This window comes from Camelus bactrianus, chromosome 7 (assembly GCF_048773025.1).
Source record: "Camelus bactrianus isolate YW-2024 breed Bactrian camel chromosome 7, ASM4877302v1, whole genome shotgun sequence".
Taxonomy (NCBI): domain Eukaryota; kingdom Metazoa; phylum Chordata; class Mammalia; order Artiodactyla; family Camelidae; genus Camelus; species Camelus bactrianus.
The window spans coordinates 66,306,605-66,324,582 of NC_133545.1; the positions used below are offsets into that span (position 1 = coordinate 66,306,605).

Below are 17,978 nucleotides of genomic sequence, written 5' to 3' on the forward strand. Positions count from 1 at the left end.
CACTGTGCGCCGTGGTCTCAGGCAGTGGGAGTGCTGTCAGGTTACTTACAGCTCCCGTACTGATCTTCACTCAGAGAAGTGGCTGACCGCCCGCCAGGGCAGGCTCAGAGCCCTTCGCTGGGTAGTCTGCTCTGGGTGGGCGCAAATGGAGTCTCCTGGGCAGATTCACCTCCAGCCTCTGTCCCAGCAGCTGTAGGCAGAGTAGGGGGAAGCCATCTTCAGTACCTCTCATCCCTTTCCTCTCCTTCTTTCCTTCTTTCCCCTGGGAAACCCAGGACACTTGGGTTTCTTCCTACCACGAAATACCATCTGTACTCTTTCTTTCCAGGGATCAAAACATCCCCATGACCCATTTCCTCGCTGCTCAGTTTCTTCTCTGGGACTAGACCTAATATACTAATGTACTAATTCAGGCTGCAGTCTTACTAGCTGATGTTGACTTAATAGAATGTCTCTCACATTTTACACCTTCCAATCCCTAACAACAGACAGATGTGAATGTTTCCCTGAAGAAGGGCTGGAGAGGATTCTGGAAATGCAACCCAAAGCCTCCCAGTTCAAAGGGAAAACTTTCTTTAACAACCGTGCAGATTTTGTCTGTGACTTTCTTTGTTTCCATTTTAAAATCAGTAACCCAGTGATCCTCTGGAAGGATGCCTCAGACATGCCGGGGGTACATGAGTCCTGGCTGAGAAGCCTCAGTTGGCTATATTGGGGTTTCTAGATGACAGTCATGTTTTCAGCTGTCATTCATTTTTCAATCCTTTCCCACTCCTACTACTGCCACTTGAAAAAAAAAGACATGTTTATGGGGATTGCTAACTTGTGACTGGCAGAGCCAGGGCTGTATCCAGTGAGTGAGAGAACACTGTTTGATGGAGGGTCCTGCCTTAGGATTTTCAGTCAAACCCTATTTATAACTGAGATTCTATTTAGACTCAAGACCTCAGTCCAGGGCCAGGTGCCCCATTACCCTACCAGCCCCCAGGCCAAGTCCTAGGTCCATTATACTTTGGAAGCTGAGCTAAAGGTTTGTGTAATGCCCCCTCCATAAATTATTAAGTCCAGCCATGTATATTAAGTGCCTTCTGCTTACAAGGCATAATACTAAGTATTGTAAAGCTTCAAACTTGAATGGTCCCTGTCTGCAAGGAAGTTACCTTCCAGTGGGGGTGGGGGGGGGGGTTTAAGCACTTAACAGTTTTGAAAAGCAAATCGATACATATTATAATAAATTATAATACTTTAAAAAAATATTTGGGGGAAAAGTGATAGATACTGCTTTAATTGCAAATCTCTAGTTCAGATAACTTCCTAGGACCATAGTTACTTTTGTAACAGATAAAAAGTCATACTTCAGACTCACAATCATTTTAGTACTTGTGTATTTTAAAATGTTTAAGTTATTCATGATATTAGTAACTTTGCAACATGATGCAGTAAATAAATTTTATTGGTGGATGCCAAAAAAAGATAAAATAAAATACAAATAAAAATGTAAGACAAAGACAATCCTATTTTATGTTGAATGTTAAATTTTAATCTAGATTTCTTTTGTTGGGTTTTTTAAACCCAATTCATTTATTCTGCCCTGAACTACAGTTATCTGTTTATGTCACTTCTTGATTTGGGTGTCAAATAAGCATTTCATGCCTGATATTTCCAGAATTGAACTTTTGACTCTCTCTTAACCGTCACAGGGCTTACTCCTTACCTAGTTTCCCCCGTGTCGGCAAAGGGTCCCTCCATTCTACCTGTTGTTGGGGCTAAAAACCTTGGAGTCATCCTCAACTTCTCTTCTTTGTTTAATATTACAACAGCCTCCCAGCTGGTCTCACTGCCTCCCTCCCTATCCCAGTCCAGTAGGTTCATCTCCCAAGAGCCAGAATCATTCTTCTAACGTAAAAGTCCCATCATATCCCTCTGCCCAAAACCTTATGAAAGCTATGCATATGTCTCAGGGTAAGATTTGGAATCTTCACAGTTACCTAGAAGGTCACACACAGGAGAGATGAATGATAAGCAAACCTGATGCTGTCACTACAGTCCGAGCTGAGATCTCATGAGTAGGGCTTTAAAGATAATAAAATCATTTTCTGTGCCACAGGATGTGAGCTGGTTCGATGACCCTAAAAACACCACGGGAGCATTGACGACCAGGCTTGCGAATGACGCCGCTCAAGTTAAAGGGGTACTGACCACCTCCTTTCTGCTGCATTTGTCTTAATGGACCATTTTGAATTTCAGCATGAAACTAATTTTCTCCTTACAGTTAGTTCTCAGTATCATTAAGAAAATGTCAAACATTTAACCTACACAATTTATCACATGCCTTATGGTAAAAATGGTAACCATGTAAATATCATATACTGTATAGTGTATAGATAACTTACAAGCTTTGTTTTGTTATTTTCCCTTATTTGTACTATTAACAAAACACACGTGAAAGGATAATTAAGGAAAAGGAAGTATTTATCAGCATATCATGCCAGTCCAATCTGTTTGAATGCTTTGCTATTCCAAGGAAAATTGTAACTGCTACTGAAAAAAAGAATGTGTGTATTTGCTTTAAGAAAGTTTAGGGGCATTTAAGTTCAGAGGGTAGGAAAGGAAATCTATAAAAAAGATTGAAAGAAATGAAAAGAGCTTGAAAAAATGAAAACAAGAGTAGGGAAACAACTTTATCACACTATAAAACTTAAATTCTGCTACTACATGAATCTCTTTAGTTGATATAACTAGAAACTATTGAACCAGTGGGTTTTGATTTGTGATAAGGTAATCATTTCTTTAACTGAAGCTGTTTATGACAAAAATGTACAAGATGATATGGAATTTGGGGGAAAAAAGAGCATGTGATCTCTTTAACCTTATCAATCTTTCACTTTTAATCTTTCTGTAAGAGAGTGCTGTGATAACATTTCTTCTAACTAATGCATGGTGCTTCTGTAACAATTTATTAGGTTATGAATTTGGAAGCACCCAGAAGGTTGTAAAATCGCAATATAAATCTTAGGCATTGTCGTTTTAATACAGATCTCTTTGCTTAAAGGAAACAAATCAATAAAATTTGAGTTTGAGGTTCAAAGTTGTACTGAATTGAACAGAACAGAATGTACACTGCTTGAAATAACTTTGAACTTCCTAAAACAGAAAACAGCCATGATCTTAGTAAATCATCATGGGATGTCAGATTGTCGTAAGTCCTGTAGGAAAAAATGGCAGTGGGACATTCTGGTAGGGGCTTGCCGGTTGTCAGGGAAGGAAGGCCTCAATCTCAGTGATACGGTGACATATGCAATGGGCCTCGAGGAAGGAAAGATGCCAGGCCTGTAGATGTCTAGAGTGACATGTTCTAAACAGAAGGATCAGCAAGTGCAAAGGACCTGAGGCTGGAGCATTTATTACCACAACCGTCACCCAAAACAGCAAGGAGGATAGTATGGATGGAATAAAATGAGTGAAAGGAAAGGTCCTAAGAGTTGAGATTAGTGTCATATCTGAAAGTATATGAGAAACCATTATAGGGTTTTGAACAAAGGAGGGACATGATCTGCAATTTTAAGGCAACTATGTGAGTAGGCTGAAGGGGTAAGGGGAGAGGCAGGGAGTCTGTTGCAGTATTCTAGAGGGAGGGAGGGAGTATTTTAGACTAGGATGTCCTCATGAAAGTGATAACAAGTAATCAGATTCTGGATATAATTTGAAGGTACAGCCAACAGGATTTGTTGGTTGGCTGAACAAGGTATGAGATATGAGAGGAAGAGGATTTAAAGATGACTTAAATTTTGGACCTGCACAATGGAAATAATGAAGTTGCTTTTAATGACACTGGGAAGCCTGTTGAAAGAGTTGTGTTTGGGACGTGGTGAGTTTGCAGTGATGCACACAGTAGATGTACCAGGTGGAGATGTCCAGACGGCAGGTGGATTTGCAAGTCTGAAGTTTAGCAGAGAAGTCTGGTCTGGAAATACGCATTTGGAGAGTTATCGGTGCAGGGGTAGCTTTTAAAGCCCCAAGAGTGGAGGGGTGTGATGGGAACAAAAGCCTGATGGGAATGGGTTTAAGAGAGAGGAGGAAGGGGAACGAGTCATTAAAGGACTCTCTGATAAATGAGGTGGGGAAATGGAGTCGTAGGGTGGAGGAGGACGTAAAGTATCACTCCGTTTTATTTTTTTAATTTAAATTGGCATGAGAATCAGTCAATAAGCTTGGGGTAAGTCCGCTTTGCCAGCTCCCTGGAAGAGCCTTTCCTGATGATAGTGATCTCTGGGGACAAACCGTGTCCTGAAATTTCCTCAATCCTGTATTCCCCGGCTGAACTTTGCTGCCGTAACTTAAGTGAACTGTGCGCAGAGACCTTGTGTGTGCTGAGCAATTTTCAAAGACACATACATCCCACATCCCATTTAGTGTGCAGGGCACGTCCTGGGCGAAACACTTAACTCGGTTCCTTGCAGCCAAACCCTGAGCAGATGCAGTCTGACATCTGTGCCGACAGTCAGGCCTTCTTAAATTCCTCGGGGGTTATGCCTGCCTTAGGCCACAGTGCTGTCCTGTAGTTGTAAAACTGGTGCCCAGGCCTTCTGCTCTGCAGTGTTGTCTGTGAGGCCCTTGGCCACATCCAGGAACTCCACTCTCCCTAACTGCCTGTTGGTGTCCACCATCTGCTTCACATCTGTTTCCTCAGGCATCTCAAGTGCCCACTTTCGTGGCCTCAGTAGCACAGACACCTGCACACTCTGGGTGAGCCACTCTGGGTCATAACTGTTCTCTAGAACTTAGAACAGGAGCTCAAAAAGAGAGACCAGGGAAGAGGCAAGCAGAGGGTGAGCACCACCGGAACCAGGAAAGCCCAGTGTAGCTGTTATCAGAAAAGAGCTAAGAGAGAACGGTTGAATCCCCTTTATGCCACCAGCTTACCTGTTTACGGTAGTGGATACATGTGTGCACGTAACGTATACATATACATATACACATACGCACCTCTGTATACATATATACACATACATATATTACACAGTAGGAAGTAGTGTGATTTTTTTATGTATATAAAATTATCTGAAGCAAGTGGTGCTGTCAAAAATCATCACCACCTAAAATGAGGCTAACTCAAGTTGTGTGTTAAATTTTTTTCATAGTTTCACAGTGAAATGTTTTCTCAGATGTATTTTGTGAGTAAGTAGTTTAATCCTGCTAATCATAAATCAGAAGAAAATAAAGCTCAATATTTTGCCTATGAAATGGGAGGCTTTTAATTTCATTTTATTTTGGTTTAAGGATTAGAATTCTGAGAAAAAAGCAAACGAGAGCCACATAGAGGTCAGAAGCAGCTATGTATTTTAAAATTTTTTTCTTTAATTTTTTTTTTTTCCCCTGGGAGAAGGTAGTTAAGGGAAAGATGAAGTTAAATGTTCCTAATTTCAAAAAGAGATTCAGGAAATATGCTTGTTTAAAAATTGGATTTCAACCGATATGCTTGTGCTTTGGGGAGGAAATAAATAGCAGGAGAGGGGAAGGTGGGGAGAAAGATGAGTGGGAGAGGAGGTGATACAGGTATGTGCTAACACAGTGGGCTGGAGAGACTGCGAGGAGAGTCTTGGTAGGTTTCCGGTGTTAAGCAAGTTTGTCGTACCTTGCTTCACCCTTGGGCTCTGGTGTTGGAGTGTTACCTATTCTCAGCCTTACTTTTTTTTTTTAATGGAAGTACTGGAGATTGAACCCAGGACCTCCTGCATGCTTAACTTGCACCCTACCACTGAGCTCTACCCCCCACCCCCCAGCCTTACTGTTGAAATGAAAATTATCTGGCTACTACTAATCCATGCTCTCCCATGGAGCACTCTAGAGATTCCTCTTCCATCTGAGAAATGGATGTGAGATACTGTTAGTCTTTAGAATAAAGAATGGTGACCAGTGCAATGTCACCTGAAGTGCTAAATCACCTTAAGCCAAGGGACTTACTTTACCTCCTGCTTAAGATTCTAGATCTTTTAGAACATCTTACATGTACATTAAAGAATTAATTTGTCATCTTTGACCCATTTTACCTATTTCTGCAGTCTTAGCTACTATCCGAAGCTGAATATTTATATGCCTGAAAGCTTAAGTCCCGGGTAATTTCTCTGCTATGAACTTGGAGGATGTTCTGAGTACTCCTCTCTATCGGTTGCTGTGGGAAATGAGTTCTGAGTAGGACTTGTAAATGCTGAGAACAGGAATAATCTCCCTCATCCCTGTGCCACAGTCTCTCTTCAGGTTGTAATCTTTGACCTTCAAATTGAAAATGAGCAAATACAGAGAGCTGGCTTTGAAGGCCCCTCCACTCTTGAACTTGCACCAAGTTTAGCTAAGCATCCTGTTATTAGAAGCTCAGTGACTGCCTCAAACAAAAATAAATGCTCTGTTATTTAGGCTGTTTCTTTCAACCCTGGTGCAGTTCCCTGGTATGGAATTTAATGTACAGGGGCTACTGGTAGTCTTGTAATACCTGTTTCCCCCAATTACTGGTGTGGTGTTTATAGCAACATAGGTGTTGAATGATTTCAGAGGGTTGATATTGAGTCAGGGGGCTTGTAAAGAATTCTGTCCAAAAATTCAGAGCTGACAGAAGCTTTAGTTATTCATCAGTGTACCTGCTTGTTTTGGGGTTGGGAAAAATTTGTCCAAAATCACAGAGGTGGCCGTTACCATTCTAGACTGTGCTCCATCATAATGTTTCCCTGAGACTGGCCCCACTCAGGCAGAGGAAGTTTGGGGAGTGAAAAAAACATGGGCCATTTTCAAAGAGAAGTAGATCCGGCAGCCAGAGCAGGAATTTGCAAAGGTTCAAGGGCCTGGGGTGTTTCCAGGGTAAAAGAGGGAAGTAGAGAGTAGTGGTCTGAATTGACTGTATATTTTGACTTTGGCTTTTGAGTTGGAAATAACTACATGCATCTGAAAGTCATGCTTCCAGCTCCCTCAGGCATACAGACAGAAGGTTCTGATGCCTGCTGAATATCCTAAATTAAATCCTGTAACTTTCAGCTCTGTGTATTTTTTCTAAACATAATAAGCATCTCTAATAGGCTAAGGTATATTTGGACATCCTTAATGATAAATATTAGGCTTAAATTATGGGTAGTGATGCATCTACCATTGGAAATTTCCAACATTCCTGATTTAATATAATTGTCAGTCTGTTTTATCTTGCTGATTTGCAGAGCTTGCATTAGTGACCATGATATTGATTCATGAAGATTTTCTTGGTATTAAAAAATCAGATGAGGTAGAAATACGTAATTGAACTTTGAATCATTGATCTTCTTTCTGTGTTTATTCTAAAGTCATGGAAATTCTCATTTTAGAAACCGAATACGCTTACAAGTGAACTTTTACTTTTTATTTCGTAACCGAGAAGAGATTTTCATGAAGCTGAATTATCATAATCCTTAAGAAAATATAGAAACACAGATTTCAAAGATGATAAATGTCTGTGCGAACATGTTTTGTTTGTTTGTTTGTTTTACAGGCTATAGGTTCCAGACTTGCTGTAATTACCCAGAATGTCGCAAATCTTGGGACAGGCATTATTATATCCTTAATCTATGGCTGGCAGTTAACACTTTTACTCTTAGCAATTGTGCCCATCATTGCAATAGCAGGAGTTATTGAAATGAAAATGCTATCTGGACAAGCACTGAAAGATAAAAAAGAACTAGAAGGTGCCGGGAAGGTGAGTCAAAAGGAATATAATTGCTGAGCTAAATAGAGTAAAATATTATACTCAGTGTTGTTCTGTTACTCAACGACTACCACCTGTGCTCCAAGAATGTTTTTATAACTTTTCTTCAAAGCAGTCTTGTTTGACACTTGCTTCCTCAAAGCAGATTGGAAACTGATGAAAAGTAGCAAACCAAATTCTTAGACCCTCAGACTGACAACAAATTTTATCAGGCTTTTCTGGTTTCTAGCTTCCCACTCTTCTCCCTGCCTCTCTCCTTCCCCACCCCTCCTTTCCTCACTCCCACTTTCTCTGGAGCAAGCAGAAATCCATTGCTTTCTTGAGGAAAGTAGGCTCATTCAATTGTATAGGGGCGGGGAGATTAGAAAATGGGGAAGTCTTAAAGATATTTTTTCTATCTGGCTTAAATTATTTTTAAATTTCATTTTATATATGTATTTTTTATTGAAGTAGAGTCAGTTTACAATGTTGTATTAATTTCTGGTGTGCAGCATACTAATTCAATTATACATATGTATATATATGTATTCCTTTTCAGATCCTTTTTCATTATAGGCTATTACAAGATATTGAATATAGTTCCCTGTGTTGTACAGTAGGGTAGCTTAAATTATTATCATTCTTTCCTTTTTGTTATGCCTCCTCCCTTCATCTTATTTCTTACATCTGTTTACTCTTACCCTAATACTAGTTTGTTTGTTTGTTTGCTTGTTTGGCTGCATACTTGTCTATTTGTGATTTTTCTGGTTGTGTTTTCAACAAATGCCTATATGGCATTTGCAGTGTTTTCTTGAGCAAACACTTTACTCCTCAGAGGGACCCTAAGAGGTAGGTTCTATTATTAGCTGCTTTTTCAGGTGAGGCTGAGGCACAGGCAGGTCAGGCCCCTGGTGCCTTAGACCTGATAAGTCTCAGAGCCAGGATTCAAAGCCAGACGGTCGTGCTCCAAAGTTGTGCCTCTGTTAAGAATAAGAAACGAAGAGATCTACTGATGGCTGGATGTAATCTGACACCAGGTGTTCTGTATCATTGCAGAGATGAGCAGTCAGAGCAGGACTGACCCCCAGGAGTGGGCCAGCCATCTAGGATAGGGGTACATCTATCAGGGGATCCTCTATGGCTCCCAAGAGTCAGGGCAGGGACCGAGGCAGTCACAGTGGCTCAGGTGTCTGAGACACTTTGTCTCTGCGCCAGGCTCTTCACCAGTAAGGATGAGGAAGGGATCCTGCAGGTTGGTCACCACTAACACTTTGTCCTCCACCTCCCTGCTGTCTCCTCAGGCTTTCACCCTGTGTCCTTGGGATTCCTTCAGGAAATCCCTTTGGACCAGCGTTAGTGCTTCTCAGTGATTGTCTGTGGGGGAAAGATCTCATGTGATGTTTCCCGTCAGGCTATCAGAAGCCCTCTCCTGAGGGTCAGCAGCATGTGGCTGGCCCCCAGGCATCCAGCTGTGGCCCGGTCCAGGTAACACGGGCCCTTGTCAGGAAATCCATCCTGTGACAAGTCCCTTCATTTAATCCTGTACTTGTTGATTTTCCCCCTATGCTGTTGACTCTTCATCTGAGGAGAAGATGGAAAAATCTAGCATGAAATGCATATAAAAAGGAGACATATTACAATTTGACAGTGTCTTCACTTACTGACGTGTTCAGAATGTCCCAGAAAGGAGTCTTAGGTTGTTTGTAGGAAGATGATGATCGATCTTAAGGCAGCATGGATCTTAACCACAGGCTAATGTCTTGGTAGGGTGCCTCAGATTCAGACTCTGATTTCTGCCCCCACGGGCAAGGGAAGAGGTGCAGATGGAAAAGGGTATGTGTAAATATAGCAGCTCTTCTTGGTAATGGTCGGTGGTGGGATAAATGCTCTGATTCAGGGGTGATTCATGAGAAGGGCAGAAGCAGGTAGGGAGAGCAGTGGTGACTGCTCATGAAATAAAAATCAGCTCCCATCTGATCAGCATTCTCAGGTTACCATTTATTGAGTATTTATTATATATCAGGCATCTTGCTAAGACCTCTACATACATTACATCATTTGACACTCTCAATAACCCTTTTGAATGATCCCATTAGGTAATGAAACCCAAGATTCAGAGAAATCAGGTAACTTGCCCAAAGTCACACAGCAACAGTCTAACTGATCTCCCTGCATTCACTCCTGTTCTTGTCTACCTGCTTTCTGCATTTCTCTCGCAGAAGCCTCACTCATCTCTTACAGACAGAAATAAGATCGTGCTAACCCCAAAACCTCTAGGGGCTTCTGATCACACTTAGAATAAAATCAGCCCTTTACCCTGAATTGTAAAACTCTGCAAGACCCAGCCTCTGGAGGCTTCTCTGACCCTCTCTCGTGCACTGCTGTCTCCGTCGCCCACCCTGCTCTGGCCTTGTGGACCTTCTCCCAGTTCCTAGCACACTCCAAGCTGGTTCTCTCTGAGCTTCCCAAGCCTGCCTCCTTTACAGGATTCACATCTCAGAATGTCTCTTCAGAGAGGTCTTTCCTGATACTTGAATTAATTCCCAACCTTTCTCAGCACGTTATGTTTCTTTCCTATTTATTGGTTAATGGTCTGTCTTCCTTACTAAAATGGGAACCAGGCGTATCTGTTGGTTTGCCCTTAAAGGGACAGAGCAAGCCCAGGATTCCAGAGCAGGATGTTGTGATGTCCGGCTGTATCCTGACTGTGCGATGTCATCACCTCTACCCTGTCCGCAGTCTGTGCTCCGGCTTCTGTCACATTGCTATTGACTAAGAAACATTTTTATAGAATAGATGCTTTTGCCTCTCAAAAATAAAAGCTTTAATCAAACTTCAGTTTATTTGAGGGTGGGAGGAGCAATGTCAGGGTTTCTTTTGTTTCTTCTAGGAACATATACATATTTTTTTCTTTTCTTCAAAATTTCTTAGTACGTAATGGTTTCTGATAGATACTCAGTGCTATTTACTCTTCTCGAATTGGAAGTTCTCACTCCTTATAGTGGTTAATGAGTCTATTTAAAACTCTTGGGATAAATGAAGCTATGAGGATCCAGAGTACTAATTAAGCCTTTTCCTAATTGCTTCATTGTTTGGAAGATAAAGACAATTGTGCCATGATTGTATTGTTTTACTCACCATTCAGGGTCTGTGACTCATAAACTCTTACTTTTATAGGGCTGTTCATGCACTGTAAAAAGTGACAACATTTACAAACCAGTCCCAAACAAAACACACTCGCCTTAGAAAATATGCACAGAAAATATTTGTTAAAACTGTTACACTGAAGCTTACGGTAAAACCTCTTTACCAACAATGTTATAATTTGTTGAATTCTCTTACTAATGTGAAAAACCTCTTCTATTTGTTTGAAGCCTTATAATCAAAAATATTCCTAACATGGGGTCTGAACAAGGATTGTCTTTGGGGGTTTGATTGGAGGTGAATTTTTTCCTGTGACTTTTTGCTTTCTGTACTTTTAGCATTTTCTAGGATGAGTGTGTATTTTTATAATATATAAAGAATTTTATAAAATATTGTAACATAAATTGAATCGGGACATTTTCCTATATTTGTTGTTGTTTGGTGGGGAGGTAATTAGGTTTATTTATCTTTTTTTTTTTTAATAAAGGTACTGGGAATTGAACCCAGGACCTCATGCATGCTAAGCACGCATCCTACCACTAAGCTGTACCCTCCCCCTTTTTCCTATATTTGTTAGTAGCTTATGGTGAACATAGGTCAGTCTTCTGGGGCTACTGGGTCAGAGTTTATTTTTAACTTTATTTTTTAAATACATTTTTGTTCTTAAAAACATGGGTTTTTTTTCTTCTAGTAGCTTTTTGCATTAGTCTTTAAAACTGACTTAATGTTACGTCAAATATTTGCTATTATCTTTGCAATTAGGTCTTTGTGTAGGATTCAGTAAAGAATAGTGAGATTTTGTGTTTGTGACTTTTAAGCTGTTAAGTCACTCCAGTGTAACTGAATGTGTCTGTTTTAGAATAGTTCTGACCAGTGTAGAGGCCAGAGAAAGGAAAAACATCTTAAACAATCAAATTTTCCTTACTGATTTATAATTTAGACTTACAATTTGAGAAATTATTCCTGCTAGAATTAAAGAGTTAAAAAGGGACTTCAGAGACCCTCTTGTCCAACCTCCTCATTTTACAGGTGAGGAGAACAAGACAGAGAAGTGTTTCAAGGTCCCACGCTGATGCAGGCTGAAATCTCATTTTGTACATTGTTTTTTGTATTTTCCATAGCCCTTTACCCAGAGGTTATAAAGGATGTACTTGTCCTAGTCAAATAGCCTTGTTAAAAGCTATATTCAAGTAAAATATAATTAAATGATAGGAACTTTCTGGAAAAGAAATTGATAATATGTGCCATGCTCCTTAGAAATTAGTTTATTCCCTTTGACCTAGTGATTTCACTTTTGAGAACTTCTAAGAAAATAATTCACTATGGACGAACATTTATGTACAAGGATGTTTATCACATCATTTAAAAAAAGTTTGGTTTTTATTTTGAGGAGGAGGTATTAGGTTTATTTATTTATTTTAATGGAGGTACTGGAGATTAAACCCAGGCCCTCTTGCATGCTAAGCATGTGCTGTACCTCTGAGCTATATACTCCCCTCCAGCATTATTTTTTAATAAGAATTGAAAACCTTGTTCAACAATAAAGGACTTCTTAGCTGACTGGGATATTAAGTGGCCCTTTAAACAGCCCATCAGTAATGTATGTTTGATGACCTTGAAAAATACTCTTGATGTCTGTTAAGGTAAAAAATGAGGCTGTAAAGCCAAATAGAGAATTGGATCCCAATTTTGTTAAGTATATGTTTAGAAAAAGAAAAAAATGTGAGTGGATTATATAAAATACACCAACATGTAACTTTCCATCACCTTCTTTTTCTTTTCAGTATTTTCTAAATATTCTTTAGTTGTCTCATATGACAATTATTCAGAGAAAAAGATTAACATTACATGTTATTTTATATATATATATATACATATATAATAACTATAAACTTAAAACGTGACCATCATAGAAGAAAGAGCACTGCAATAGAGGTAAAATACTGAGTGCTCAGGTTAATTTTGAGCTGTAAAAGATGGCTTTAGGTCAGTGCCATCATCTGTTTAAGCTCTAGCTTCTTTTTCTGTAAAGAGAAGTTTGAATTAGCCTATCTTCCTTATGGACTGAAAACTTGATTTGGTAAGTTACTTAGTATCCTTTTCCATAGCAAAGAAGCTCATGGGTCATAATAAATATAATTTAATACTACATATTAAATACTATCTAATGCCATACTAAATAATTGATTTACAATTAATTTTATTAATCTCTTTTATGGAATTCAAACTTACTGCCACCGTTGGCCTTTGTGCCCTTAGTGACTGGGTGCTCTCTGTTACAGATTGCAACGGAAGCAATAGAAAACTTCCGAACAGTTGTTTCCTTGACTCGAGAGGAGAAGTTTGAATATATGTATGACCAGAATCTGCAGGTACCATACAGGTAACCACGGAAGAGTGGGAGGGGAGTGTGGGGAGTTTTCCAGTCATCAGATTTGTTTTCAGGAAGGTTACTTTGGTTGGAAGGTAGGGAATGGGTGGAGAAACTTCTAGAAAGGAGCCAAGTAGGAAGCTCTTAGAATTAGCCAATAGAGGACTCACGAGACCCTGACCTAAGGCAGGGACGTCTCAGAGGTAGAAGCTGTGAGAGCTGTAACTAATGGGAAGGGGAGGGAGAGAGGATATTGAGAAGGACTCTCTGACACAAGTTTGGATGAAGACCCTATTACATGTTCCTGCTGGGAATTAGTTCTTTAAGGAACATGAGACTTGAGGTATCTTTGGGCCCCAAGGGGGTGGTGCTTCTGGAGTACGCCTTTCCTTCATCTCTTTACCCTTCTCCAATGGAGACTTCCTGTTCTTCCTTTATGAACTCAGTGAGGGCTCTAAAAAGTGATGTAAACATAAGCAAACCCAACCTCTGTGAGACTCACTTCTTCTATGGTGAAAGGAGAGAGCTGGACCTTATCAATGGGTTTTCAAACTTTTTAAACAATAGTAGAGCTTTTTTTTCTGGAAAAAAAATCATTTGAAATCCCAGTGTATGAAACAGATAAAAGCAGAGTTGATCTGGTTGAAGCAGGAGTAGGAAGCCCAGCCCACTCACCAGTCTGCTCTTACCCCCACATTGCCCAGTGCCATGTGACTCCAAAAATCCATGCATGTTAACTCCTTTGTGGAGCCTTTTCTCACTCCCCCAGAGAGTTAGTGCTTCCTCCAGTCTTCCTGTAACATGTTGTTCATAAGGTACTTTCGTTGCATAAATCTTAATCCAAGTTGACTCCTCGGTCCCCAAGGACAAGAACATGCCTGGTTCCTCTGTGTGGCCCAGCGTGGTCCCTGCACCTTGTGTGTTTTGGGTCAATGTGTATTGAATGAATGTTCACTGTATAGTACATACATGTTATCTATCCATGAATGAGGGAAAAGAGGTAGAAATTCCATGTATTAATTCCTAACCATCTCATCATGTTTTTGCTGGCTTATTTTAACTTTACCTCAACACTTTGAGGTGTGGTTAATTCTTCATTAAAGATGAAGACACTGAGGCTCAGAGATTAGCCAGTTTCCTCAATTCTTTCAAGTGGTGATGTGAGGAACTTAGATTTTTGGAAACGAAACCCGTTTTTATCTGCCGCAACTCCATACCCAACTGCTAACCATTTTCAGGGTTGAGAAATGAAAGTCAAGGAAGTTTCAAAATGTCTTCTTTCCAGAAACTCTCTGAGGAAGGCGCACATCTTTGGAATCACGTTCTCCCTCACCCAGGCAATGATGTATTTCTCTTACGCTGGCTGTTTCCGGTTTGGCGCCTACTTGGTGGCGCATGGCCTCATGGACTTTCAGGATGTTCTGTTGTAAGTATGGAGCTCTAGTTACAGTTAAACCCTAGAAATCAAGCCGAGGTAACATACTTCATGCCTGGATAGAAAACCTTACTGCGAAGCTTCATGAAGAGACTTTGGTGGTTCAGAAGATGGCATTTTGCCTCTGAAGTTTCCGTATGCTATTCTGGAAGCACCTCATTTCATTTGGGGAGCCCCTGAGTTTCCTTCTGCCTGGTGCTTACTCACACATTCAGCCTTCCTGCATTCATGGCTCAGTGGGATGGTCATTCAGTGAGGGGTTTCCAGAAGGCCTGGGTGCTTGGGCAGAAGCTTAACCCAGAGCAGGTACCTGGCTCCTTGTAAAGGACTAACAGGGCGCCTGAAGAATGAGTGTGGAGCACTGAGTTCTGAGAGCCCTGGAAGGTTCCAGGATAAATTTGCTTTCCTTGACTTAAAAAAAAAAGCAGTTAGAAGGTGAAAGCTGGAGAAATTGAGAAGTGACAAAGGAAAGCTAACCTAGGATGTCTGCTCTGTCAGTGTGAATGCAGCAAATTGTTCAGGTAGAAGACAATGCTCAAATACGCAGTTTGGTCGTGAAATGTGTGTGTAATTTTCCTGACTGTCTAGATTTGGTGATGGCTGAGCTGCCCTTTGAATAGCATACGATAATTAGTGGTAATACAGTTTTACATTTAAATCAGAGCCATCTAAGCCTGGAAATATAATGTATTAGTATAATATTTCCATCCTATTTAGACACTGACTTGTGCATGCATTATAGTTTTCTCCAGATGACCCCATCAGCAAATTTTAAATTTCCATTTAATATCTATATGACAAATGACATTGGGTGCTATTTATAGCTATGACCAAAAGATCAAAACCAGGCATCATTAGCATTAGTGCTTTGATTAAATATTATTTGATGTATTGCTTTACTCCAAGGTTAAGGTATGCAGTTGATGAAAGTTGCTGACTCTTGGCCATTGAGATTTGGAAAATCAATCTTCCAAGTAAAGGATAGGGTAGACCTATCTGAAGAGCAGTCCATTTTAAAAAGATCCTACAGGTCTAAATAGTAACAAGCCCAAGGTTAACTATCTGTGTGATTTATTTAGCGCTATTAAAAAAAAAAAAAAAGACACTGTGTGCGCCATTAACACAGGCAGAGTCCCAAGGAACGGACCTAGTGAACTTAGTATTATTCTGGGAAGATTCCCAATATTATGTCTGTTCCAGGCCCACTGTTTAGAAAAGCATTTTGATAAATCTGTCTAGAGGAGGCAGGTGGAGTGTTGAGGGTGAAAGGGGATACCAAAGAAGCAAAGGGCCTTTTTCACAATAGTCCAGTGCTTGGAGGGTGTTATTATGCAAAGGGATGTACATTTTTCTTCAGCTTGAAAAGAAATTTTTTTAACAATAGACTTCCTCAGCCAAACTTCCGACTTCCTAAAACAAAGGATGGAAGCCAACTTAGGGGAAGTGCCCTGGCACAAACACTGAGAACTGGACTTGATACCCTGTGAGGTCCTTCCCTGCATTAAGCTACGATGAGTCCCATGTCAAAGATTAAGAATGTCGTCACTTCATGAGAGCAGCACGATATCTGGCTCTTGAAGGAACTCGCTCTTTGCTGTGCAGCTCACAGGTTTTCTAAGAATCTGATGTAATTCCAGCAGAACCGTCTCTCTCCATTATTGATTGCCAAAATAATGCTGCATAACAATCAACCACTAACTCCCAGTGACGTACAGTAATAAACATTTATTTTTGCCCTTAAGTCTGTGCGTCAGCAGGGCAGTTCTGTTGATCTGGGTTGGGCATAGTGGATCTCAGCTAGGCTGACTCTTGAGTGCAGTGAGCTACAAGCTAGTTGGCTGGGGCTCACACAGCACTCTTCTATCTGTATCTTGTCCTCCAGAGAGAGAGAAGCACGCAAAGTCCCCTGAGTCATAGGCTTTGAACTGGCAACAGTCACTTCCACCACATCCTGTTGGCCAGAACAAGTCAAAGGCCACCCCAGATTCAAAGGGTAGGAAAACACATTCCACTTCTTAAAAGGAGGAGCTGCAAAGTCACATTACAAGAAGGTGAGGACACAGAGAGAGATGAAACCTGGGGCCATTTTACAATCACTCTATTACTCTGTCATGAACTTATAAGGAAATGTGTTTTATTGGTTTTGTTTTATTGTTGGAGTAGTGTTTTTGTAATTGAGGCAGTGCTCTCTGGTTTTAGAAGTGTCACCTTTCTAGCACTGCAGTCGTAACTCTTTGTGCACATGTTCTGTCTTTGTTGTTTGCAGAGTGTTCTCAGCTATCGTCTTTGGAGCCATGGCTGTAGGGCAGGTCAGTTCATTTGCTCCTGACTATGCCAAGGCCAAAATTTCAGCATCCCACATCATCATGATCATTGAAAAAGTCCCTCTGATCGACAGCTATAGCACGGAAGGCCTGAAGCCGGTCAGTTTGAAGTTTTGATTATATGATCTGCTCCTGACTGATGGATGAGAGTATTCTAAGAGGAAGCTTAATAAAATCTGTGCTTGGTGGGGGAGGGTATAGCTCAGTGGTAAAGTGTGTGCTTAGCATGTAAGAAGTCCTGGGTTCAGTCCCCAGTACCTTCATTAAAAAAAAAAAAGAATAAATAAATAAAGAAACAAATAAACCTAATTAACCCCCCCCAAAAAAACTTTTAAAAATTGTTAAAAATCTGTACTTTTTTATTTGCTTGGTAATAAAGTAGAACTTTCTATATCAGGAGTTCATTTTAATAAATGCTGATCATACAGGTTAACATCTACTACTTTTGTTCAACAAAGCCACAAGGATATGGAAATACTGCCCACTGTATACACAAATCCTGTTAATCAGGTTTTATTATATGTAGGTTACTCTATTCTCTAGGAACTAAAGATTTGAGCTATCACATATGTTGTGTGTAATGCAACGTGCTATAAAAACACTGACCCTTTGAGATCTCACTTACTACATTCTAGCAGTTACAAGCAAAGCCTGATTGATGCTAATGCAGGTCACCACCTTCTGACACCTGGCAGTAAAGGGTTGGCTATAAAATGAGTTTTCAAGATTGCAGCAATTAAATGTACTGTTATTTTTCTGATTTTAGATTACAATGGAAGGAAATGTGACATTTAATGAAGTCAAGTTCAACTATCCCACGCGACCAGACATCCCTGTGCTTCAGGGACTGAGCCTCGAGGTGAAGAAAGGCCAGACCCTGGCCTTGGTGGGCAGCAGCGGCTGTGGGAAGAGCACGGTGGTCCAGCTCCTGGAGCGGTTCTACGACCCCTTGGCTGGGAAAGTGGTGAGCACACTTTCTTATTCATCTCGTGTCCAGTTTTT

General features: G+C 40.5%; 1 protein-coding gene across 3 annotated transcripts in view; it reads left to right on the forward strand.

The window, feature by feature from the left end:
• Window positions 1-17,978, forward strand: part of ABCB1 (ATP binding cassette subfamily B member 1) — a 116,331-nt gene that overhangs the window by 65,238 nt on the left and 33,115 nt on the right. For all 3 annotated transcript variants that reach the window (XM_074367542.1, XM_045510405.2, XM_074367543.1), the window contains 6 exons: window positions 2,108-2,191; window positions 7,511-7,714; window positions 13,129-13,229; window positions 14,503-14,643; window positions 16,919-17,075; window positions 17,743-17,940. In XM_074367542.1, coding sequence (XP_074223643.1) covers window positions 2,108-2,191; window positions 7,511-7,714; window positions 13,129-13,229; window positions 14,503-14,643; window positions 16,919-17,075; window positions 17,743-17,940 — 885 coding nt within the window. The remainder of the gene's footprint in view (window positions 1-2,107; window positions 2,192-7,510; window positions 7,715-13,128; window positions 13,230-14,502; window positions 14,644-16,918; window positions 17,076-17,742; window positions 17,941-17,978) is intronic.